The sequence below is a fragment of the Corella eumyota genome, chromosome 6 (assembly GCF_963082875.1).
Source record: "Corella eumyota chromosome 6, kaCorEumy4.1, whole genome shotgun sequence".
NCBI lineage: Eukaryota > Metazoa > Chordata > Ascidiacea > Phlebobranchia > Corellidae > Corella > Corella eumyota.
Genome location: NC_137495.1, coordinates 2,250,631 through 2,277,450, shown reverse-complemented (window position 1 = coordinate 2,277,450; position 26,820 = coordinate 2,250,631). Strand labels below are relative to the sequence as shown.

Below are 26,820 nucleotides of genomic sequence, written 5' to 3'. Positions count from 1 at the left end.
GTTACGTCACATCCGCATTTTCTCATCGATTTTCGTCACGATGGCGCTGTGTTATAGAATAACTGTTAACTGTCGGGCAGCTTAAGCCAAGCAAACGGTCGAAGTGTTGGCTCGCTGAATACGGTTACGAAAATTGGTCCAAACTGCCGTTAAAACTAAGTTTGCGAGCCATCTAATTGAAGATTATTCAAGAAATGAGATGAAAAAGTAAGAATTTTTTATTGTTTTTGAACACTAGCTTATCAAGGTAAACCTGTTACGTTGTTTTGAAAATAGATTGATTTTTTTTTTCAATTTATTTCATCAGACATACATACAGACATAATTATGTAGTTTCATGGATAAAAACGTATAACTTGAAACTTGACTGATATTCGAGTATTGTCAAAATGTTGTTTGTATATACGTTTATATTTTGATAATTAAATAATAAAATACGTGCAGTAGATGTCATCCTGCCAATTCTTTTTAGCCAGACTCTCAGATTGGGCTTTTTGTGTATGTTAATTAACAGTTTACTTGATATCAATTAAGCCTTTGATGAATTACCCATAATAAAAATCATTAATTGTATTTAAAACTTGATTTGTTTTTAGTTGTGGGGAATGACATCAACCTCCACTAAAAAAGAAAAAAATCAAGAAACAATTGCTCGGAGTAAAGATGTCATTATAAAAGATGAACACAAACTCAAATTTAATTATTTTGTGGATCAGAGTTTAAATCGGAATACAGATTATTTATCGCAGCAACGACGAAGAAAAAGTAAAGAGTCACGGCGACATAGGCGAAATTCGTCGAATAAATTTCAGAGCGTCAATAAAAATAACTTATCATCATTGTATGAACGTGATTATATGGATTTAAAAATGCATTTAGACGATCATCCAACGTTTTTTCTACAACCGCCAGCTAATCATGGTGAATAATTTTGAATTGATCAGAATTTTATATTGTAACATCATTCTAAATTTTACTCTTTTTTATTTACTAAATTTTACTCAAGAAAAAAATTATATTTTAGGTAACGCGTTTGCTGGTCTAGTTTCTCATTCTCACAACCAACCCAACCATCACCACCCAAACAACGTTCAACCTTTTACGGGTCGTCACCATGGTTACCAACCCCACCAATCCTCACAGACCCCCGTGAAGAAAAAACACATCAAGACTACTGCCTCGAGTCAACAAAACTCCTCTAGTGGTAGCGAGGGGGATTACAAACTTGTACATCATGAGGTAAACCTTAATGTTGTTTTTTTTTTTCAAGCGCGTACATTTTTTCAAAGCATTTTTTTCTGCCAGATTATTTTTTGCATATTTTGAGTTTCTTTGTTTCATAGGTGTTGCGATCATTATCAAATGAGTACGAGGTTTTAGAGTTTTTGGGTCGTGGTACTTTTGGTCAGGTTGTTAAATGTTGGAAGCATGGAACAAATCAAATTGTTGCAATTAAAATCCTGAAAAATCATCCTTCCTATGCCAGACAAGGCCAGATAGAGGTAAGTAAAAATGTACTTTTTTATATGAAAAGTAGGACTATAAAGGGGTATTTATATTGTAAAAATTAAGAATTTTTTGTAGACTAATTTGTTTAAAGTGTTATCATCTTCTATATTTGATGATTCAACTTAAAATATATAGATAAATTTGTTTTATTTTGATTTTGTTTTATCAAAAGTTTGCATTCTAGGTTGGAATATTAAACCGCCTTTCAACAGAAAATGCTGAAGAATTCAATTTTGTTCGAGCTTTTGAATGTTTCCAGCACAAAAGTCATACTTGTCTTGTGTTTGAAATGCTGGAACAAAATCTTTATGACTTTCTTAAGCAAAACAAGTTCTGTCCACTTAAGCTCAAGTACATTCGACCCATTATGCAACAGGTACTAATTATAGAATAGATTTTCTTGTCAACAATATCTAGGTGTGATAAAAAGACAGTGACACTCACTGTTAAGATTATTGTCACTCTAAAAAAATGTCTGAGAAAAACTGGTTTTACATATTATTGTTTTCTTGTAAATGTGTAGGTTGTTAAAGTTTTTGTGTGGGTTGATTTTATTTTAAGTTTTTGGTTAAGCCCTTTTTTTGAGATACTTTTTAATATGTTTTTTGCTAATGATTTATAGAAAAATCGCGTTTTAGTTGCGCTTTAAGGCGTGAGTCATTCTGTGTGTTTTGAATCTATATACACAGCACCTACCTAACTCCTTATAATATTAAATTACATTTAACGTGTATTTTTGTTAACAAAGCTATCTTTTGTAAGCATTTACATCACAATTTCGTCATTAAAATGTTTAAGCTTGATTTGACAAGGGTTTAGGTCACAGAGTGTCTGGTTAGCGGGCTTGTTTTTCTTTGTGCTTTAGTCTGTTTGTTTTTTCTTAACATGAGTTAAAAATATACATTTAGCTGCCGTCTGGGATATGTTTCATAATAATTGTTCTTGTGACAACATACCGAAATAATTATTAAAGAAGTAGAATTCTTAAATTATTTTAACAAAATTAAACATTTCATTTTTACCATATTAAAAAAATTGTTGATTGAAATTTATGTATATTATATATAAATATACATAAATTTCAATCAACAATTTTTTCTATATAAATATATAGCCTATATAAAAGCTTTTATTTGAATCTAGTTTTTATTTTATTCTATCTGGTTTGGGCAAAGCTGTATTGATTTTTAATTTATTTTGGGTGTTAAGTTTTGAATCATTAAATTTACAAAATCATTTTCATTTTTAATTAAATATATCTACAGCAGACAAAGTTTAACTTGTTTAAAAAATAAATATATTTATTTTTAAACCCACAAATTATATTATTCTAAAACGTTTTGTAATTTTTAAAAGTGTGGTGCTAAGTCTGTTATCTAATAACATTTATTATGTAAGTGGACTATATATACCATCTGCTCTTCAGTCATATAATATCATTTTGTTTATTTCACCCAAGGGAGTTAGTTAAATAAAAGTTATTGTTCTTTATCTATCTTCAGCTTGGAATTGATTGAATTTTATTCGTAAAATGAAATTGTTAAATGTGATGATGGATTGTAAATCTTTGTGTGTATTTATTATCACTTTAGTTTAATTATTATTATTATTTTTTTTTAAATTTAGTTTGATTTTAGAAGTTTATTTTTTAGTGTGTTGGCGATCGTGTTTGGATTTTGTATTTGTGTTTTAAAAATTTGTTTGTTGATGTTTATAGTTTGTTTATGTTTACAATATTGCAGATCACAGTTTTAACATAACAGCACACAGACACTGTCAAATTTAATAAGAAATGTTGTCTGTTGTCAAAAACTGGTTTTAGATTAATCATATTTTGTTGAATTATACACAGACCGGCTTGGTAGCATTTTAAAAATTTTTAACTCTTATGAAATAAAATAAACTGTTTGTAAAAAGCCGAAATAATCTTTTTTGTAAATAATTGATGTTGTTTTTTTGTTTAGTTTTTGTTATCGCCCTAAAGGTAAAACATTATATGTCCACTGAACTTCAGTCCCTTGTAATTTTATGCTTTGTTTTATTGTAGTCTTAAAAATCTTTATTGCATTTTTGTTCCATTAAATTATATATAATTTAAATTGGTTCAAAATTATGTTATAAATTTTTTTCTATATATTTTGTAACAGCATTTGTGCAACTATTCATTATTTATAAATTTAAAACCCTTTTTAATTTTTTTTTATAGGTACTGACTGCGTTGTTAAAGTTAAAACAACTTGGTTTAATCCACGCTGATTTAAAACCAGAAAATATAATGTTAGTTGACCCAGTAAGACAACCTTACAGAGTGAAAGTTATTGATTTTGGTTCAGCTAGTCATGTCTCAAAGACTGTTCCTTCAACATATTTACAGTCTCGATATTACAGGTTTGTGTGCTTAAAGAGAAAATAAATAATCCTTAATTAAACAAGTTAGTTGTTTAAATTTTAAATGTTTTAACCATTATTAATTTTGTTGTTATAATATGTTACACTTTTGTTGGGTTAATTTAAATATTCAATAATCTGTAATTACTCTAACTTTTTTTAGAGCTCCAGAAATTATTTTAGGCCTTCCTTTTTCGGAGAAAATTGATATGTGGTCACTAGGTTGTGTTGTGGCAGAGTTATTTCTTGGTTGGCCTCTTTATCCTGGGGCTTCAGAGTATGACCAGGTTAGTAGATTTTGTTGGTTAAATTCAACAAAGTTTTATTTAAATAAGTGGCGAGAAAATAATAAAATATTGATTTAGGTAAGCCATCTTATTTTAATGCAGTTTTAAACCGTTGTTAAAGAAGGTAACAAGCCCATTATGTATATATATGATTTGAAATCAAATATTTTTTTTTATTAATTAGCAAAAAAATGTTTAAGAATTATTCATTAAATGTAGGTCTTTAATCTAACTCTAACACAATTTTAAACAACTGTTCAAGTAAGTTATTAAATTTTTTTCCTAATTAAAAAGCTATATATATATAACTTAATATGGATTTCTTTTTTAGATCCGTTACATTTCTCAAACCCAGGGTTTACCCTCACTACAACAATGCAACGACGGAACAAAGACAACCAAATTTTTTGTTCGACATAACGAAGGTGCTTACCCTATGTGGAGACTAAAAACCCCATCAGAGCATGAGCAAGAAACAAATATTAAATCAAAAGAAGCAAGAAAATATATCTTCAACTGCCTGGATGATATGGCACAGGTAATTTTAATGTTTACCACGAATAAAAGGCAATTTATTGATATAATATATCAACTATAACGCTAAGTTTTATTATTAATCATTTACACAAACATATAAATAAGCTTAAATAAGGAGTCTATAAACTTAATTTTTAATGACCTTAATCTTTTAGTTAATCACCAATCTATAAATAAAATTATAATTTAGTTGTTATACTGAAAAGAAGTGGGCTAATAATAATATTTATGGTGTATTGTTTCATACCTAAAATTAGTTTAAATGATCATTTTATGTTTTTAAACACAGTAAGTGCCCATAAAATGTAGGCATGTTTATAGGCTCATGCTGTGATATGTATTGAACTGTAACACTTTTTTTATTGCAAACTAAAAGTAAAATACTTATTGCCATAATTTCGTAATGTCTAAATATTTTATTTTGGCTTCTGTATATCTTTTAACCTGTCATACTCATGCTACATGTTTATTTATAGTTTGTTTAGGATTTTAAAAGCTTGATTTTATTAGCTAAAAATTACTTAAAAATGTTTTTTTTTAAGGTGAATACTCCTCAGTATGATAGTGCTGATATGATGGCTGAAAAAGTTGATCGTCGAGAATTTTTGGATTTATTAAAAAAAATGTTGGTGCTGAACGCTGAGTGTAGAATAACACCTGGGGAGGCTTTAAACCATCCCTTTGTTACCATGACTCATTTCATCGAGTACGCTCACTCAACTTTGTAAGTTTTTATGTTTTTACTCAAACATTTTCAATTTTAAATTATATATATAGGCTATATATAATTTTTCAATTCTATCTAATTTTTCTTATATGTTAACTAAAACTTGACATTTTAGATGTTTTATTATCATTTTTTTAGTTATAATTTAGTTTTAATTTTTCTAAACCAGGTAATAAGATTGTGAATGGTATTTAATTAGTATTTATTTAGAAATATTTTGCACTTTGAAAATATTTATTCACCTGTTTGATTTATATATTTAAATTGGGTTTAAGTTCTTAAACAAACAAGTTTTAGAAAGTCAGTTTCTTAGCAAATACCTTCGTATTCTTACTTTAAACTTACGGGAAAGTTAATAGTTTATAACTTCCTTTGGGTATTTCTTAAACATCCTTTTTTGTTGCCAAAATTCTGCTAAAAATTTAATTAGTTTCACTTTTAAAGTTTTTTTGAGTTGCCATTTCTTAAAGTTTTTTATTCCCATATTATTTCTTTTGCTAGGCTTTTATAATATATTTTTGGACTATAATAGTGTATATCTTTTTACTTTCTGTTAAATAATTGAAAGGTGGTTAGTCAATATGTATTAAGCTACTGATACTATAATAACAGGTTGTGAAATTAAATTATCACCTTATATGTTATATTTATATGTCACAATAACATACGACAAAATTCAAGAAAAAACATTTTGAAAAATAAATACATGACGTTGACGAAATTTGTTTTTGCGTGAAATGTTAAAAGTTTTACCCTTGTGTATTTTGATAAAGTTTTTCATGTTTAAGCTGTGTGTACATAGTTGTATTTAACTTCAATTCAATGTCATTACTGGCTTATACCCCGTCTTGATACCACAGAGTTGTTGTGATAAGATTTTGTGAGCTTCTTTTTTCGTAGAAGTGTAAATGCGACAAAATAACAAATTATCATTTTGCCCATATGGTGTTCACATCTAGGACTTTGTTATCTTATACCATAGTTTTCTATGCTTTGGAAATTATAAACAGGCTATACAATTAAATGTGTTTTTTCTTTAATTTTGTTTATATATACTTATTGATAATATCATTTAGATAACCCATTAGTTGTATAAAAAATATATATATATTTTGCTAAGTTCCAATACTAATTTAAAAAACAAAAACTTCAAAATAGTTTCAAAAAAAATAAATAATTAACTTGTTAATATTTTCAGGGTAAAGTCAGCGGTACAAAAGATGGAAGCGATTCGTCGAACCCACAATCTTTATGACATCGTCGGGCATCAAAATCAAGCCGCGGCAGTGGCTGCAGCTCATCAAGCGCCATCTTTCTTAACCAGTTTTGCCCCTAATGGTGCCACGGCAGCTATCGGTGGCACTTTTCCAGTACCACTACATAATCAGGTTTGTTGTTAAATTTTAATGTGTATATATAATAAAATAGGACTTTAAATATAAGTTTTTGTATAAAAATTTAATTTTGTTCTTAAAATGTTGTGTGTAACAGGTATCTTATGATTTTTCAAAATATAAAAAAATTTTTACTTTTTTGCAGTCAAGAAATTCAGGCCATGCATACACAAGATCTTCATTCCAACAACCTTTATTTATTTGTCCAACATATGGACTACAAACCAGCCCAGCTAGGTAAGTTCATACAAGATTCTTAATTTATTTTATGAATAATTGACTATAATGGTAATGGGACCAATTTGGGTTTAGTTTTGGCAGGAAGTTTTAGTTTAAAATATTAGTTGGAAATATTCAGTGTCTAGTCACCTTTATACAGCATTTAATGTGCTATATTATCACTATAAGTACTGTGCATGCTGGGTTTTTTCACATTTTTAATAAATTTTATTAGAAACCACCATCAGCCAAATGTATCAGGGTACAGTAATGTGGCAAATGGCATTGTGCCACCTGGTCAAAATGTGGCACCTACAGCAGCCGCAGTGGCAGCTCATCTGTCGCTACAAAACCCACTTTTATCCCAGGTAAATTGGAATTAAATTTTTTTATGTGATGTTAAATCTTTATTTTCTACAAATCAAAATAAGAAGGGGTTATAAATTTTCGTTCTCATATCATTACTTGGTATGAGTAGTATGCTCACCGGTTTTTTATCTGTGTAATTTTTTTTAGAGCGCATTACATCCACGTCCAGTATTAGTTCCAGCTTGGCAACAACTCACAGGATTTGCTGCTGCAGCAGCTGCTGGACTTCAACAACAACTTGTATCAGATGCATCACAAGTGGATTTTATAAGGTATGTATAGGAGCTTTTTTTAATCCAAGTACTATTGTTGTTATTGTATGATTTTCATTTTTTTAACACACTTCGTATTTGTGTGTTTTAGATTAAAATGTCTTAATTTGGCAATGATTTTAATACCTAAAAAATTGATTTTATTTTTAAAAAGAGTCTGTATTATGTTATTTAACTTGCTTTAAAATTGTCATACATTAAATTAAATCAATTAAGTTAAAAAGACCCATTTCAAATTCTATTTTCAGCCATAGATTTTATTGATTTTTAACATATGTTGTTTAATCAGAAGAGTGAGAATTGTATTTTTTTACCACGTTGTATTTACATGACTAGATTACAAATTAATCACTTCGATATTATTATTATTGTTGTGCAAATGTCTATATCACTTCCTTTAATGCGATTTTAATTGCAACATTTGTCATTAATTGCCTTTAGTATAAATTATGTAGAAATAATTTTAATTTGTTTTAAACGATATAAATCACATTAAAAAAGAATTTTTTTAATGATTTTAAAGTACTAGGCTTTGGTCTTGAGTTTCATGCATTTGCATATTGTCATTTGAATGTTAAATTAATTTGCAACTTTTATTACTTTTCTAAATTACATTTTTTTTTCGATTTTAAATTCACGATAATTAAATTTTGTTTTGTTGTTAACAGACAACAACAATCCTCCCATGCCCTACATGAGGTAGTAGACCAACATTACAATAACCAATATCCAAATCAACATTATATTAATGGATATAAAAGTAAAAGGTGAGGTTTTTTACGAAATATATTAATATATTGGGCATTTTTAAATTGTTTTTTAAAACACTTTATTTCTTATTTTAATACTTTTTTATTTTTTTTGTTGTTTATACACATAACAATAAATCATACCTACATCTAAAAACCATTACCAATTTTAAAATGGTTACAAAATTAACCAATTGTTACCATTATATTTAGAACCACAACACCAAATGGTACAAAGTTTCACCAACCCATCCTTATAAGTGACACACCAGTTAGTGTGATAACAATTAGTAGTGATAGTGAGGAGGACGATCAACCTATGACAATAGGACCTGCTGTGTAAGTATTTTAACTAGAAATTTAAAATGTTGTTACTTATGCATTAAGTTCTATACTTCTATTATATTTAATACCTTATTAAAAATGATTTCCAAAATTGTTTGTACTAAGTACATGTTGGCCCTTGTGGTTTAAAGGTCTATAAATTAAACATGTTTATCATTCATCAAGTTCTAGTGTATGTACTTAGGGTTTTAGCTCTATGGGCTACATTTTAATAGTCATAGTTCAGTAGAAACAAATTTTTGCCTGTAAAATTTACCAATGCAACACAAGCAAAATTTTTATTTATTTTGACGGCTTATAAGTTGTACATTTACACATTAATTGTCCACTAACCTTCATTACATATGCCAATAGTATTTGAATTTTGACTTTATACTTGTTTTTAGGCAACGAACAAATGTGATAAGTTGTGTAACTGTAAGAGATAGTCCGCTAGAACTCGATCGCTTAAGGTCCAACAGTCCACATAAGAGTAAGATGGTTGCAACCATTGCACCATTTAACAACCAACCTGTCAATCACCAACCACCACAACCAAGGTAAGTCAAAATTAATGGTTAATTTTTTTCGACATTTTTACGAACTTTTAAATATTTGAGTTTTTGTTTTTAAATATTTGAAATTTTTTTTAGTTTAAATATGGAGGGAGTTTCAGATAATTATTCGAGACACCAGCATCACCACCAGGGGGAACCAAAGTTTAATCACTATGGTAACGAAGCTAACAGAAGAGTAGTCAAGCGTGACCTTGATGCAGAAGGTAAAAAAAAACTTTTTAAAAAAAAACGTTTCTCCTAATAGCTGTGCTAAAACTGTATTATTCCTTTTTATTATTTTAATGAGATAATAATTGTTTTGTTAACCTAGTTTAACTACCCTTGAGCTATTTTTTTAATTTCAAAAACAAAATTTAATTTGTTTTTTAATTGGCTTCATTATTCGGTCACTTTAACTCCTATGACATACATCAAATTATTTTTATAAACAAATATTTTTGTATACAATGTAATTTTTTTAATGATTTTATGGTGTATGTCAACATGTAAAAATTGACTTTAAATTTTTTTCAATTTAAAATTTTTTTTTAAATTAAAAAAATCTTTAGGTTCTTCTCAACAACATCAATTCTCCAATCAACAACAACAACATCAGAGCAGGGGTCATCACTCGTTAAAACAGGAGCGACCATCTACACTTAATGTGGCATCAATGGCCGCTGCCACAATGGGTGGCACTTACGGAACCGCTATTCAACTACAACCCCTTAATTTAAGTCAAGTAAGTTAAGTTTTTATTATTTGTTTTCACATTTTAGAGTTTCCAATTAATTTTAAAATTGTTTATTTTAGAATGGCGGCAACCCTGTCGATGTCTCGGCACATTATCGATTAAATTTATCCTCGCACAATGCAGCTTATATTTCCCCGACCCTGCCACAACCTCTTGGCACACAATATGCCGCGGCAGCTTACATGTCTGCGGCACATGCCAGTCCATCAGTGAAACAAGCTCTACCAACATCTGTGACTCATATATTGGGACCTGTGAGTGTTGGAAATAAAAATTTTAAACAAAAAAAGCAAAAAAAAATCAAAATATGTTTTGATAAATATTGTCATTATTTAGTTAAATAAATTTGTTTATAATTTTAACACTTTTTTTTATTTTTAAGGTTCGACCACAAATCTCGGCCAGCGGTTTACTTTCACACCCGGGAAATACCCACCATCCCCACCAGCTGTCAATTAACCCCCACACTCTTATCCAGTCCCCGGCGATGACACATCATACGGTTCAGCCCCATTTACAGGGGAATCCCAGGCATGGGGCCAACACGGTGTTTCATCCTTACACTGGGCATCCTTATTCTTCGAATACTTCACCAACCGGTAAGTTCAACCTTTTTAATCTCTCCTGAATTGTAAATTTTTAATTTTAATTGACTTTTATTCCAAACCCTAACTTAATTACCTATATAACCTTATGAATTAACATATAAGCATGGTTATTGTTTGCTTATATAACCTTATGAATATGATATGTGTGTTTTGGAAATTAATACTATTATCTTAATTACTTATATTCTACGATACATATGACCTAATGTTTTAGATTTAAAAAAATTAAATTTTGAAATACATTTTTTTGATTGACAGGGGTTTACGCTGCAGCCTACCCTATAAGTCCCAATAAAACCCATTCTTATCACCCCCAGTATTTTTACCAGACCTAAATCTATTTATACCACGTTTGTTGTTTTTGTAGTGGTCACAAAATCCCTGTTTTACTCCTTTTAATCATCATGTTGTAGTTGTAGCTGCCTTTTGTATTATTGGGACGCGCATGTGTTATAAGCCTTGCCTTTCCTTCTCGTTTTTCTCTTTTAGTTATTGTGATTTTATTGTTCTAGCGATGTCGTTGTTTTTACGAGTTTTATTGTAATTTTCATGACAGTTTTATCCTTGTTATTGGGTTGCTTTTATCTCTGATATTTTAGCGTAGTTGGTTTATTAATTAGGTGTAATATTTTAATGATTGTTTTTACTATATTGTGGCATCGTGCCACATTGCATTTGTACACCATTATAATATATTGTTGTCGGAATTCAAACAAACTATATCGCTCTGGTACTACCTTTTGTTTCACAATATCAAAAATTTCTTTTACCTTCAAATCATCTGATCACAAATGGCAAAAATTTTTAAAGTTTTCAAATTTTAAAAATCCAACTCAACTTTAATTTCAATTTGGTTTAAGAGCCACAACAAAATATTTTACATTTTCTTTTATTCTACATCAAGTATTAAGCAACAATGGTTACTATGACATCACTACGTTTTAGGTTATGATGCCATAGATCTCTGAGCTTTTACCGGTGATTTTATCTCTTTTTCGGAGTTTTTTTTTAATGTTTTAATTCTTTTTATCGCTGTTGCATATTAAGCCTATTTATCACTGTTTATAACTTCTAGCATTAATATCTTATAGCGGCTTTACTAATATGATTAGTACATTATTATTACTTTGTTATTTGTGTATTTTAAAGTTCCTATATAATCTGTTAATTTGGCGTTTATAATTAACACCCAAAAGTTTACGTTTTATGTTGGTATATAATTATAAGGTGGGCCAACTTGTAAAAATTTGCATTTTTCGTGCTTTGTATAGTTATTGAAGGTTATATAATTTGGTATATTGGGTATTTAAATTACTTTTATATATATTAGTATTGGGTAAACTGATTTGTTTGTATTATTTGGTTAAAATTTATAAAAAATTGTTTTGTTGATGTTTATAAAATAGCCTATGTTAATTCGCACGAAAAAAACTTTTTTGTTGCATGTTTTATTGTACAAATGTATTTGGTACCACTGCTAAGCTGCTATATAACCAATTGTGTTTCTCTTTGCTTTTATAACTGCGTATATTGCCTATAATGGAGTGTAGAATTAGAAATCTAGAGTTAGAAATGGGTTTGCGATTTTTTTGTCAAGTTGTTTAATTTTTATTTGGTAGAAGGAATAATGCTGTGTTTGTTTTTTATGTTGTTTGGGTTTTAAATACTAATGATGGTTTGTTTGTATATTAGCACTGTAGAAAAGTATCTTTAGCGTGGTGTATTATTATTCTTATTCATCTTCATATTAATACTTGCACTAAGTATCAGTTGGCCAAGTTTTTATTCACCCTCAAATTATATTTTGTTGAGTTATTTTAATTTCACTAAAACCTTTAAAGGATTTTTTAAATGAATTTAAAGCAACAATGTGATTGCAAGAAATAATTTATTTCCTTATGGCATTGTTTTAAATGGGGTGCTTTTGTCTTTCTGATATTACAAATCTTTGCAAATTTGGTTTTAAATTCTTATAAAACAATATGTTATCTTTACTGGTGTATCTGTGCTTAGCGTATTTTTTTATTTACTAACAGGTCGAAATACCTTAAGAAATCAATAAACGATATGTTCAAAATATCAAAACAATTGTAAATCCGTGCAATAATAACCCAATACACCACCATAACCCTGTATAATATTTTCATTATTGGCTGTCTTGTATGTTTGCTTTTTTTTATATACTACTGTAATTGTACTGTTTAAAGCATTGTTATTATCAATACTATTGTACTTTGTGTATGTTGTAAAAATCTCGATGTATGGATTGATTTTTGTGAAGTGTGTTGAATAGATTTGTTGTTTTTTGTGTAATTTTCACTTCAACCTTATTATGATTTTCTGGGTGAGTTATTTGCCCTCCTCACACGCGTATTAGACAGCTCCTGCGATGCCATACTTTCATTTAGCTTTTTTGCTTTTTTGTTGTTTCACTTAATAAACCAGGCTGATGTGATTTAATTTGGGACAGGCAAGTTTTTTAAAGGTTCTTTTCAGACATTTATATTGTCTTTAGTAAAAAGCCATTTATTGTAAACATTTAAAAGTATTGAAACAACTTTAAGTACTCAACAAATTTTACTTTGGGATAAATTGCAATTACACATACTTATTAAAACAGTAGTAGCTGTTATTTGAAATGATGTTATTTACAAGTAAGACTAGATTGAGGATAACGTATTTATTATGCCTGAATAATTTCGCGCGAAACTTATTTTGTGCGGGAACGAAGATGACAACAAAGGTCACGAAAAATGTAGGAAATACGATTTGTTTACAATATTTATATATTTAGGCAGTTTTATGTAAAATATATCTTTTTAAATTAGTTTGAACTTAAATTGTAACACACATATTGTTTAAAAATATTGTTTTTTATCGTCTAATTGTACATAGACAGACAGACAGATATACAAGCAGTCGAACGGTTTCGTTTTTCATTTAACAATTTACAGATTCAACTAAATATTGAAATAAAAGTTCATACTACCATGTGCACAGTATATCACGTGCAATTTTTAGGTCATAATTATCAATAAACACTAACGTGAGTTTTTATTTTTATAAGTTACTTTCATATTTACCTAGCGTAAGACAGTAAAGTATAAAAAGAATAAACAGATAGGTCACGTGTAAACCCACGTGTTATTATTACGGAAGTAGGTTATAATTATTGAACTTTGGCATAACTAAGAATTCCATGTTACTATCAGCAGATCATACGTTTAATTATTATACAAACATTATTGGAATACATATTATTTTGTAGATTTTTTTTCTGTTAATTAAAAAAGTTAATTTTAATTTAAAAATCATGGATATTGAAATTGATCAAGAACTGAGAGAGGCTGAACGTCAGTACATGGATTTTCTTGATGACAGTGTCACAGACCAAGGTGTTTATGCAGGACTAGTTCGGCAGATGATTGAGAAGGATCAATATCGGATCATTGTTAACATTAATGATCTTCGTCAAAAGAACCCAGAACGCACAAAAAATCTACTTAAAAATTGCTCTGAAGAGCTTGGTGCTTTTCAGCGTGCTTTAAAAACGTACGTCGCTTCAATTGATACTGTGTTTGCGAAACAATACGAAGAATTCTTTGTTGGATTTGAAGGAAGTTTTGGTTCAAAGCACGTTACCCCTCGTACTTTAACATCGACCTATCTGGGCAGTTTAGTTTGTGTTGAAGGAATTGTGACAAAGTGTTCTCTGGTTCGACCTAAAGTTGTTCGCAGCGTTCATTATTGTCCAGCTACAAAGAAGACAATGGATCGCCGTTACACTGATCTTACATCTTCAAATCCATTTCCAACAAGCACTGCTTATCCAACTAAGGATGAAGACAACAATCCACTTGAAACTGAATTTGGTCTTTCTGTTTACAAGGACCACCAAACTTTAACCATCCAGGAAATGCCAGAAAAATCACCAGCTGGGCAGTTACCACGTTCTGTTGATATAGTTGCTGATGACGATTTAGTTGATATCTGTAAACCTGGTGACCGAGTTCAAATTATTGGTGCTTTTCGTTGTCTGCCTGGTAAAAAAGCTGGTCACACATCTGGTGTATTTCGCACCATTATGATTGCGAACCATATCAAACCATTAAACAAGGATGTGGACCCACTTTTCACTTCTGAAGATATTACAAAGATTCGTAAATTTTCTCGACAAACATCTCATAACGTGTTTGACATTCTTGCAAGGTCTTTGGCACCTTCAATCCATGGTCATGAGTATATTAAAAAAGCTGTGCTGTGCATGTTACTAGGAGGAACAGAAAAAGTTCTTGAGAATGGCACCAGACTCAGAGGTGATATCAACGTCTTATTGATTGGTGATCCAAGCACAGCAAAGTCTCAGATGCTTCGTTATGTTTTGCACACTGCACCAAGAGCAATCACGACAACAGGACGAGGTACAACTGGAGTTGGGTTAACAGCTGCAGTTACCTCTGATGAGGAAAGCGGGGAACGGAGGTTAGAGGCTGGTGCTATGGTACTTGCAGACCGTGGGGTGGTATGTATTGATGAGTTTGATAAAATGAGTGATATTGATAGAACAGCTATCCATGAAGTAATGGAGCAGGGCCGTGTTACTGTTGCTAAAGCTGGAATTCATGCTAAACTCAATGCAAGATGTAGTGTTCTTGCTGCTGCTAACCCTGTCTATGGTAGATATGATCAATATAAACCACCTATGGAGAACATAGGCATGCAGGATTCTCTGTTATCTCGTTTTGATCTTTTGTTTATTGTTCTTGATCAAATGGAGCCAGAAAATGATAGAAGGATTTCAAATCATGTTTTAAGAATCCATAGATATCGATCTCCAGCTGAGCAAGATGGTGATCCTCTTCCAAGTTCTGTTGGAGCTGATATTTTATCCACTAATAATCCTGATGTCGAAGTGCAAGAGAAAGAGGAAACTCCAGTGTATGAGAAGCACAATCATTTACTTCATGGCGATAACACTGGAAAAGTGAAAGCAACCAAGCTTTTGAGCATGGCTTTTATTAAGAAATACATTCATGTTGCCAAGGTGATAAAGCCTGTTCTTTCGCGTGATGCTGCTAATTGTATTGCAGAAGAGTACGCCAAACTAAGATGCCAGGATCAAGAGAATACTGACATAGCCCGTACAACACCAGTGACTGCTCGTACTCTTGAAACTCTCATTCGACTTGCTACAGCTCATGCTAAAGCTAGGTTGTCACGAACTGTCAACCTAAGAGATGCAGAGGTTGCAATTGAACTTGTTCAGTTTGCGTACTTCCATAAGGTCGAGGAACGAGAAAAGAAGAGAAGACGGAACGAAGAGGAAGAAGAAAGCGATATTGAGGAAGCTGAGGAGAGCATTACGGAATCACAACACAAGAAGAAACGCAAGAGAAGAAGTGGGGAGAGGCGCACAAGACAGGATGGAGATACTTTAGATCCTTATGACTTTGATTCAGCTGAGGAGGATACTCCTGAGATTTCAGCTTCCATTAACAAAACAACTGAAAAAGACTCAGAGGACATGGATACATCTGTTGCTGTAACAAAAGATCGGCTCAACAAATTTAAGAGTGCCGTGCATGGCAAGTTCCAGGCTGAGCATAAGCAGAATCTTACAGTTTCTGAGATTGTTTCGTTTGCAAATTCTCAAACAAAACAAGCATTTAGTTTGGATGAAGCAAATGCATGTCTCTCACAGATGATGGATGACAACCAGGTCATGGTCTCAGATGATACAGTTTTTCTTATTTAAAACTCTGAATATTTTTTTTATATTTTGTTAAATAATTTTTTTAAATTAACAAGAATATCAGCTGCCACAAATTTAAAATTTAACTGCTGTATTAATATTAAGTTTGTACTTTATACAATATTTGTTTGTTAAATTTTTTTTGAAAAACTTTTGCTGGTTTTGTAGGTTGTTATTTTGTAGTACAACTGCAATCATAAAAAAGTAAACAATCATGATTGATTAAAATTTATCTACAAAATATTGTGTTCAATGCTTTACAGTTTGTTAACATTACTCTCTAAACATTTGTAAAAACTTTGTATATATTACTGTTTTTCATAACTTGTTCTTTTTTCTGTAGACATAGGAAATGTAATTTTAAATTGTAGTAAAGTAGTTTAAATGGCTTCAGTTGTTTCTACGGTGGCAAGTTCAACTCAACAAAAGAAATCAACTTTTATTCAAGGATCTATAATCAAAATTTCATTGCATAACTTTCTGTAAGTATTTTGTTTTCTTCATTAAGAACTATAAATTTACATGTTTACTAAAAATTGAACAAAAGTTAAAAAATTTTTTGAGTTTAGATTTCTAGGGAAAAATCATTTATATACAATTATTAATCTTTTATTTTAAAATGGCAAAGTAATGGCTTATGATTAAAATAAACTTTTTCGTTTAGAACATTCGATGATTTTAGTTTTCGTGCCAACCCAAATTTAAATGTAATTGTTGGACCAAATGGTACTGGAAAGTCAAGTATAGTTTGTGCTATTTGTCTTGGCCTAGCTGGAAAACCAAGTAAGTATTTTAAACTTTATTATTATAAGTTAATGTGAATAAACTACTTATGTTAGCATTCAGTATGTTATAACTCAAAACTGAATTAAAAAAAAAATTGTAAGTAGTAATAAAAATGTAAAAATCAAAAGTTTATACTCGTGTTTTTTATGTTTTTGTGAAAGTTTAAACCTTAATGTAACACAAAAATGGATTTGCACTTGTTTTAGAGTTTTTTTATTTTTAAACCATGTTTTTTTCAGATGCATTGGGTAGAGCAAAACAGTTAGGAGACTACGTTAAACATGGAAAAGACAAGGCTGTTATTGAGATTGAACTGTGAGTTGTTCGTTTTTAACTTTTATTTGATAAAAATTCGTCAATTTTATGTTTTTTATAAACTCCGTGTAATTTTTTTAGTTGTGATGTAAACGAAAATCCTAAAATTCGTCGTGAAATTAATTTGATCAACTCTGAAGAAATGAAAACCACTTCAAATTGGAGCATTAATGGAGAAACGGTAAAATCATTTTGCATTAATTTAAAAGTTTAATAAAAATATTTATTATAATTTATTAGCACAAACTAAAAAAGATAAAAATAATTTGTTTAATATGTGAATGTTTGATATTTATTTCTATATTTGTAGAAAACAGTGAAACAAGTTAAAGAACTGGTGGCAAAATTCAACATTCAAATTTCGAATTTGTGTCAGTTTTTACCACAGGAAAGAGTTGCTGATTTTGCTAAGATGAACAAAATTGAATTACTTGAAAACACAGAGTTAGCGGTAATTGTTTCTCGTATATTTTGTGCAAATTAAACCATACTTTAATTGTCTTAAATAAAATATTAGTTTGCAAATTGATTTTTTATACTCTTGAAATCAGTAACTGAAGTTGTATCTACTATGTAACACAGTGTATATACTTTTTTAAAACTGTAGTAGATCCTTTTTGACCAAACTAGGTGATAATTAAAATGGTTTTTAAACAGCTACTTCCTGACTTTCCCAATATAAAAAAGAATTTATTAATTCCTTTCTCTAAATTTAACTTGGTTATTGTTTTTAAATTAATTGTAAAAGTGACTATTCTAAATATAGATGTTTTGTTTACTATTGCATTAGTTTTAATATGATTGTCGTTGTTAGATATGCTCACAACAAATGATAGATGACCACACTTGGTTGAAAGATCATCAAAATATTGTAAAAGATTTGGAGTTAAGAAAAAATGAGGACTCTCTTCATCTCGATAAACTTATACAAAAAAATCAGAGGGTTGAAAAAGAAGTTATCAGGTGAAATTCATAATTAAACATTTACTATAACAAGAAACTTTTTTTTCTCATTTTTCATTTTTGTATGGGACTGTTATCAAGACCAATTAACTTTAAATATTGTTATTTAGATACAAAGAAAGAGTAAAACTAACTGAAAAACTTGAAATTATTCAACAAAAAATTGCATGTACAGTGAGTTTCTTAGTTTAATGTAAAACTATTTTTATTTTGAATCTAAAACAACTTAAATATTAAACTATGAAAAATTAACTTAATTAGATTAGTATTACTGTCAAAATATATTTAATAATAAAAAAAAGTCCAATTATTGAATACATTTGTTAGTAACATATGTTAATACCTAATTTCTATGCCGTATGTTAATATTTTCAAAGTCCTTTTTATACTTTTTGCATCAGGTTTATGAAGAAGCAAGGAGGTCTTACGTAGAACACAAGAAAGCGTTAAAAGTTTTAAATGAGAAAAAAGTTGAAGCTGAAAAAGAAACTTTACCTTTGTTTAAAAAAAAAGAAAAAATTTCAAAAGAAATTTCATTAATTAGCTCCAACCAAGCAAAAAAAGTAATTTTTAATTTTAACTTTGTTTTTTATTTTAAATATTATTATTTTACTATTTTTATTGTAGGCTGAAAGGGTAAAATCAATTGCCTCTAAAACAAAAACCATTCACACCAATATACAAGATATGGAAACAGAAATAACTCAACTTATTGATGATTACAATGAAAAGAAGAAGGACGAACAAAACAAGGAAAAAAAGTAAATACTCTTAAACTAGGTAGCAGTGGTGATTGAACCCTGGACCTTATATAGTAATTCCAGGCACTGTGCCATTTTTAATTACTATTATCTTGCCAGCAACAAAATTTTGTTTAATTTTTTTCTATGTCATAAAAAACCAGATAAAATAAATATATTGGCCTCAATTTTACCATTTTATCCATTTAGATTAGAGCAATACAAACTTCAAATATCAATTTGGCAAAATGAGCTCGACAGTTTAGAAGACTGCGATGTCCAGTCCCAAGTTGATGAAATAAACCACAAAATGAGACAAACTTTAAATCAAATAACTAAAGCTGATCAAGATATTTCAAATCTTAATAACGAGAAGGAAAATATAAAACACCAACTAAAAGGTTAGCTTTTGTTTTTGTACTAGTTTCAGTTAAATAATCTGTACTCTGTAGCACCCCATTTTGTATTTTTAAGTAGATTACTAACATTCTATATAAAATAAAAGGTTTGTTATAGAATTACTTTATGTGCAGTTGTAATTACCTAAGTTAAATATAAAAAAATGATTAGAAATAAAACTATAAAAAAAATTGTATATACTTCTTACAGCAATCGATAAAAAAGTTGCTGAGCTTCAAAACCTAAAAAATCGGCGCTTAGATATTTTGCAGCAGAAAGATAGAGATTGTTATAAGGCAATTATGTGGTTAAGGGAAAATAAAAATATGTTTGAAATGACAATTTACGAACCCATTATGTTAGTGGTAAGTGTTGTATATATAATAAATTAAAAATATTTAAAATCATGTTTAGCCAAGAAATATTGGTATACTTTGTTGCTAGCTCCTGGTACAGTGGTCAATGGGATTTATAAATAAATTAAAGTTTGCTAACCCAAAACATTGGTTGCCAGAATATTTATCCAGCAATGTCAGCTCTTTAGTAATATAAGAAAATTGATATGATTTGATATGGAAGCAGTGGGGATTGAACTTATACCCTCATGTAGTAAACCCTAAGTGTTTGTACCACTACATCATGCTATTAAGCCTGAGTTAAAGCTGTAAAAGTTAGCTTTCTTATATGATGAGTACTTAGTTTGTATATATAAATGTTGTCCACTTAAATTGTAATCAAAAATGTATTTTTAGTTAAATATGAATGAAGTGAGGTTTGCAGAATTGGTTGAAAATCATGTCGCAATGCGGGATATGTTCTCATTTGTATGTGAGGATTACAATGATAATGCAAAGTGAGTATTATTACTTACATCTTTTATTTCATATTAATATTTATTACCCATAAATATTTTACTTTTATAAGCATTTTGCAGTGTTTTTTTTTGCCAATCTTGTTATCAATGTTGAACAATTTTAAATATGTACTTTACTAAGTAGTTTTTTAACTAATTTTCATATCATCTCTATTCATCAGGTTTATACAAGAAGTTAGGGAGAAGAAAGGATTAAAAATCAATGTTGTGTTAGCTCCAAGAAGTAATGGTCAACTAATGGAGCCAGAGCAATATAAACCAAGAAGAAGTTTGCAAGAACTAAAGTAAATAATCTTTAAATTAGTGTATATCTGCAACTTAATAAGGCTTATCATATAACTTAATTTTGCTATTACGCTGAATGGTACCTTTCCATACATGTGTTTTCAAATTTTTTTAAAGAAAAATTACAATTTTTACTTTTTTTTTTTGATTGAATATTTCATTTACAGGCAATGGGGATTTTGTTCATTTTTGCGTGAATTAGTTGACGCTCCATCAGTGGTTATGGCTTATCTATGCAAGCAATATAGAATACATGATGTTCCTATTGGAACACCTGATACCAAAGCCAAAGTTGACGAGGTTAGTGATATTTACACTTAGAGGTTTTTAATAAAAGGGTAGCCTACATGTATTTAGAACCCTATTGTTAGATTTAAAATTGTTTTTATTTTTGTTTAAAAAAAAAGGGAATCAAAGTAAAAAACCCGAGTATTACATGATATTATAAAACACTAGGTAATAGCCTATTTTACGCTTGGCCTTTTAATTGTTATAATACTCTTTGATTATTTTGTAAGCCTCTAAATTGTACTTATAAATATATAAAATTTAGGGATAATACCCTTTTTAAACCAGAAAATTTGTTTGTTTACTTTTCCATTGTATTTTAGTGTTTATTATATTACTAAAATAGGTGCAAAAATAACTTAATTAATATGTTAATATTTGTAGGTGGTCTCTACAAGTAATTTGGATTTATTTTATATCCCAACTCACCAATCTAACAATAGAACAACTCCAGGTTCAAGATATTCTGTCAGAAAATCAAAATATTCAAATGACAGAACAACAGCTAACAGGTAATTAACTGTTTACCAATTGGCTTTGACCTGTTTTTATTAAATTGCTTGTTTTAATATGGTTTAAGCAATTTGTTGTAGGCACTTATATTAAACATGTAAATATCGTTCACGATCTCCATTGTATATAGATTTTTCAACTTATTATTTTTATGTAGCTATATTATAGAGTTTCTTTAAATTTTATGTATTTAGGTTTTCAAATTATTTTTTAGGCTTATAAATATGATTGCATTTTATTTTAAAAGTTTTTAATATTTTTTTTAGGGCCTTGCATAAAGCAAATTATCTAAACATAAAAGTAGATCCAGTTGAGATACAACAGCTAGGAGAACAAAAAGAGGTAATACTGGAAATTAATTGTTTCATTTTAAAATACAACTGGCGAAATTAAAAAAAATGTAAAATTTTTACTATTGCACTTGTTTTAGGACCTACTTCAAACCTTGTCCAAAATTGATGAAAATTTGAAAGAAGTAAATGTTTTATATAAAAAGTTGGAAAAACAAAACAATGATCTCTGTACCGAGAAGAAGGAATTACAACAGAAGAAAAATCATAAAAGAACTTTGGAGAATAAAATTAAGTTTAAACAAAAAAAGTAAGAAAATATAAATTTTTTTTTGTATTTTTTTTAAACAAAAGAAATACTTTTATTTTAGGTCTAATATATTCAAGTCTATGTGCACAAGAAATAACTAGTGCATCTTTGGTTGATTTTTCTAAAATAATAAATTTTTTTTTAGTTATGAAGATGTAGAAAAAAGTTGTTTTAATTTGGATGAATTAAAACTTAAAGTTGATGAAGATTGTCGTCAAATTTACTTGAAAAAAAGAGATTTAGTAAAAGTATTTGTGGAAAGTATTACGGTAAGTTGCAAAAAGCTGCTAGAAAAGGGTTTATAAGTCTGATATAATATTAAATTATATAAAAACATTATTTTTTACCCATTCGCCAATTTTTATTGGACATCTCTTAATTCTATTTAACTATATTTATAATTACTTTATTAGTTAAATTATTAATGACTTTATATGTATATTTTTATAACCTTGATAATTGAAGTAGTAAAAGAACACATTTGACCCTCACAAAGTAAGGTACCTAGTCAGTACTTTTAAAATAAAAATTTATATTTTTTAGTCTTGTGTAAACTCCACTATCGATGAAGGAATGTTGATTATTAAGTACACTCAATATATTCGTTCTAAGCTTAAAATTGAACAAACTATACGGGACATGAAGTTAAAAAATGTCGACATTTTAAAGTAGGTTTTTTCAATAAAATTTTACATTTTTTTAAATATAAAACTATGTATGTATTTTAGAATACTTAAATCTTCCTTAGCTTATGTTTTTTCAATGAAAACTTATTTTTAAACCTTTTAAAATAGAAAAACAGTACACTTAGACTTAATCATTTTTTAAAAAATGTGAACCTTTTTTAGGGCAATAGAAAGTGCTGAAATTGCAAAATCTGAAGCTCAAGCAAGGGCAAAAGAATTATTAAAACAAGCTCAGGATAAAACTGGGACGGACTTTTCACATTTAAATCCGGTTTGTAGATTTTTGATTTATTTTAAAACAGTTTATTTGTTTTTTAATATGTTGGATTTATGTTTGTTTAGGTGTTCTCAAATTTTCCCAACGAATTGTCAGAATTGGAAAGTTTAAAACATGAATACCAAGCTAAGTTAGATTGCTGTGGCAACACTGATCCTAATGTAAGTTCTTGAAATATTAAATCATTTTTTTAATTTTTTTTTATTTTTATTGTGGAAATGAAAAAGGCTGACTTTATGACCCAAACATAGAGTAACATTTGTAACACTGACACAGTCTCCGGTTACTCGTTAATTAATTGCCTGGTTTTAGGCTTAGATATTTCTATCAGTTGGTTGTATTAAGAATCAAACCTATAACCTCATTTTTATCAAATTAAGGCCTTAAAATCTTACAGAAAAAAATAATTTTTAGTGCTTATTATTTTATATTTTTAAGGCATTTCATGAGTTTAATGAAAGAAAGAAGGAAGTGGAAGAATTAGAGAAAAAAATTGAAGAAGCTGAACAACAATTAAGTAATCGCAAAGAAACAATGACTGCAACTAAGGACAGATGGCTTAAACCACTAACCAAACTAGTTTCAAAGTAAGTTCAGTTCTTAGATTTATTTTTCCCTGTCCTTTCAAGCAATTATTAAGTTACTTTTACTTTCTATGTCACGAGGATCTTATTGTGATTTGTTTTTTAGGATCAACGACCGATTTTCAAAATATTTTGCATTCATGAAATGTGCAGGGGAAGTGGATATTCATACAGACAACCCAGTAACCAACAAGTTATTTTAAATTGAAAAAAATCTTGAAAAACATTTTTTATATCCTGCTTGGCTATATATAAAGCATTCAGCTTACAGTTAGTTATATTCATATATTTTCTTCTTACTGAGCAGATTTATTATTTCAGGATGAATTTGACAAATACGGTATTCGTATTCGGGTTAAATTTCGTTCAAATACTTCCCTGCAAGAGTTGAATCCATACCGACAAAGTGGAGGGGAACGGAGTGTTTCAACAATGCTTTATTTAGTTGCAATGCAGAGCATGTATAGTTGTCCATTCAGGGTTGTTGATGAAATTAATCAGGTGAATGTGATTGTGTTATATAAAAAATGCCACCTTTGCAGCCTTTTTTTAAGGCTTGATTTCTACGTATATGGGACTTGACAGCTAATGAAGGACTGACTTTTTTTTCTGATAAATGGTCTGGCTTTACAGCCATTTTTAATAAGTGGGCATATATCTTTGTAAACTACTTGCAATAGAGGAAAGTTTATACAAAGATCTCCATGTCCTAGCTAGGAAGTTGTTATATACATTACTTGTTTGAATCCAAAAGACACTTGTTTTCTAGAAGGTCTTTTTTCTTGTGGGGGCTTTTTTTAGTAGGATCTTATTCTGGGGTGAGGGGTCTTTCTTGGGGTGAGCTTTTAGAGGTCTTTTTCTACAATAGTTCCAGTCTTGAAGTACCAAACTTTTAAATACTTGTCCCAGGCTCTTACTTTTTTAGAAGTACTTCTTAGTTTTTTCATATATTTATATTTTTTATTTTCTTGTTTATATTATCAGGGTATGGATCCTAACAACGAACGTCGCGTTTTTGAAATTATCGTCAACTCCTGCGCACTTGAAAAATCCTCGCAATATTTTCTCTTCACTCCGAAGGTCAGTATAAGTTACCCAATGTCCATGTATTTCATTTTCATATTCTATACTTGAATAAGCTAACACCTTTTTTTATGTAGTTGTTACCTAATCTTACTTATAACGAATATATGACCGTGCACGTTATTCATAATGGCCCATCTCTGCTGAGTCATCGCGACTGGAAAATCAGCAGATTTATTCGAAAACGAGGAATGCTTAAATACGAGGATGATGACGAGGCAATAGAGTGACGTCATCCGCACTGTGTGTAGTAGGATGACGTCACGATTGTATTCGTTCGCTACAGCGAGTTACTGTTTCTCTTGTCACTGTTATTATTGCGTATTTAGGTACACAGCGATTTTTTTTCTTTTTTTCTCCAATTTTGAAAAGTTCTATTGAAATAAAAACAGGATTTCTTCATGCTGAAATGATTAAACATTAAACCAGCCGGGTCTCTAATTCAATAATACAAGACTTTTTATATAAAAAGGGCTACTCTATAGTCTGTTTTAAATGAATGAAAAACGCCGCAGAAATTTAACGGAATGCTCCTTCTTAGTGTTTTTATATCAATCAACCTTGACTTAAAACACGGTTATGGTGTCGCACATTATGGTGTAATGTCTCTTTTGTTCTCTTTGTTTAGTCGTTTAACAATACCACTAACGTGTAATGGGGACAACGAAATTTCATTCATATATTGTTTCGTTACGAGTAAAGCTTAAGGATTTAATTAAGTATGTTTTTTTAAATTAGGTAAAAATGTTTAGACTACAGGCGTTTAGATTTTACAAAGTATGGAGTTTTTAAACAAATGTTTAATCTGATTGCAACAGTAAGATATATGGCAGTGGTTAAACATAACTACGTTTAATATTGGTTAAAGTATACGTCGTTATAAATTAGAAAAGGGCAAGTACAATGTCGTTGCTAAAATAAAAACTTTTTGTGCATTGAAACCGGTTTGTTAAACGCTAAAAAGTATATTTATATGATTGTGTTTTTAGTTAAACCTTCTACGTTTTATGATATTTATAATTTGTTTAGCTGTAAAGGTAAACTTGGGGCACTCTGTATATTGTGATACAGTATGTAGACTTGAAGAAAATTTCGTAGGTGTAAAGTTATGGGAAACACATTTGTTAAAAATGTAGGACGTTGCTGTTGTTGTTGTAAGAATAACGAAGTTTTACAACAAGAACAAGTTTTAGATAATGATGATCGTGACCGAAATGATCGAGTTGAAGAAACTGTAAGAAGGTCACGCACATTTCAAGATACCCCATCTCCAGTTGAACAAAGGGAAACTCCCATTATTATTAACCATTTTGACAATAGCGTGAGTAATGTTCAACACGTTATAAACGGACCAACAAACCAGTTTATTAACAGTGAAGTGGTTTTTAATAATTGGCCAAACAACCACGAAGGGCAAAATGTTGCACCAGACAGCATGGCCACAGAGAATGGCGAAAACCAAAATGCAGAAAGGAATGGCGAAATCCAACATACAGAACAAGTCGACAGCACTGTTGGAAATGAAGAAAGTTCAGTTATAGATAATGATAGCTTCCATTTTGAAAATGATGGAAATTCAGTTACAAAAAATGGTAGCTCCCATTTTAAAAATGATGGAAATTCAGTTACAGAAAATGGTAGCTCCCATTTTAAAAATGATAAAAGTCAACGTACAGAAAATGGTGGCGCTTTTTTTGAACATGGTTCTAATCAGCAAGTACCAAACCAAACCAACCCACTTAGTAAAAAATCATTAGTTTCTTTACGAGATTTGGTAAAAAGTGAACTAGATTTTAAAGAAGGTCATTATTTAAGTAAAGCCAGCTTAATCAACAATGCCATCAACAAAAAAGCAGTTTCGTATTTAAATCAAAATTCAGCAGCTAGTAATGAACCACATATGCCCCTGTTAGGCAACAATAATAATATGGAACTTGACTTTATCGACGAAAAAGAGTTCAATGGGGAGCGCTATAGTGAT

General features: G+C 29.6%; 3 protein-coding genes across 3 annotated transcripts; all 3 read left to right on the top strand.

The window, feature by feature from the left end:
• The first annotated feature begins 62 nt into the window (after positions 1 to 62).
• On the top strand, positions 63 to 13,154 carry LOC145754563 (homeodomain-interacting protein kinase 1-like). Its single transcript, XM_082570638.1, has 21 exons — positions 63 to 207; positions 597 to 921; positions 1,025 to 1,239; positions 1,344 to 1,502; positions 1,694 to 1,885; positions 3,716 to 3,897; positions 4,061 to 4,184; positions 4,516 to 4,722; positions 5,264 to 5,445; positions 6,647 to 6,836; positions 6,988 to 7,079; positions 7,297 to 7,429; positions 7,578 to 7,702; positions 8,371 to 8,469; positions 8,665 to 8,790; positions 9,183 to 9,335; positions 9,429 to 9,556; positions 9,902 to 10,074; positions 10,146 to 10,340; positions 10,469 to 10,685; positions 10,953 to 13,154. Exons 2-21 carry the CDS (start codon positions 606 to 608, stop codon positions 11,027 to 11,029), a joined length of 3,285 nt encoding a protein of 1,094 aa, XP_082426764.1. The 5' UTR covers positions 63 to 207; positions 597 to 605; the 3' UTR covers positions 11,030 to 13,154.
• An 853-nt stretch (positions 13,155 to 14,007) lies between these two features.
• LOC145754567 (DNA replication licensing factor MCM3-like) lies at positions 14,008 to 16,526 on the top strand. The gene has a single exon (XM_082570642.1). It carries the CDS (start codon positions 14,008 to 14,010, stop codon positions 16,447 to 16,449), a length of 2,442 nt encoding a protein of 813 aa, XP_082426768.1. The 3' UTR covers positions 16,450 to 16,526.
• LOC145754564 (structural maintenance of chromosomes protein 5-like) lies at positions 16,527 to 25,267 on the top strand. The gene is made up of 26 exons (XM_082570639.1): positions 16,527 to 16,928; positions 17,111 to 17,229; positions 17,472 to 17,547; positions 17,629 to 17,728; positions 17,858 to 17,998; positions 18,362 to 18,510; positions 18,621 to 18,684; positions 18,912 to 19,073; positions 19,138 to 19,271; positions 19,461 to 19,651; positions 19,860 to 20,014; positions 20,402 to 20,502; positions 20,685 to 20,807; positions 20,976 to 21,108; positions 21,481 to 21,608; positions 21,876 to 21,951; positions 22,040 to 22,209; positions 22,355 to 22,478; positions 22,753 to 22,877; positions 23,058 to 23,166; positions 23,238 to 23,333; positions 23,611 to 23,759; positions 23,863 to 23,938; positions 24,078 to 24,257; positions 24,741 to 24,836; positions 24,917 to 25,267. The coding sequence occupies exons 1-26, from the start codon at positions 16,831 to 16,833 to the stop codon at positions 25,067 to 25,069; spliced, it is 3,228 nt and encodes a 1,075-aa protein (XP_082426765.1). The 5' UTR covers positions 16,527 to 16,830; the 3' UTR covers positions 25,070 to 25,267.
• Positions 25,268 to 26,820: the final 1,553 nt, after the last annotated feature.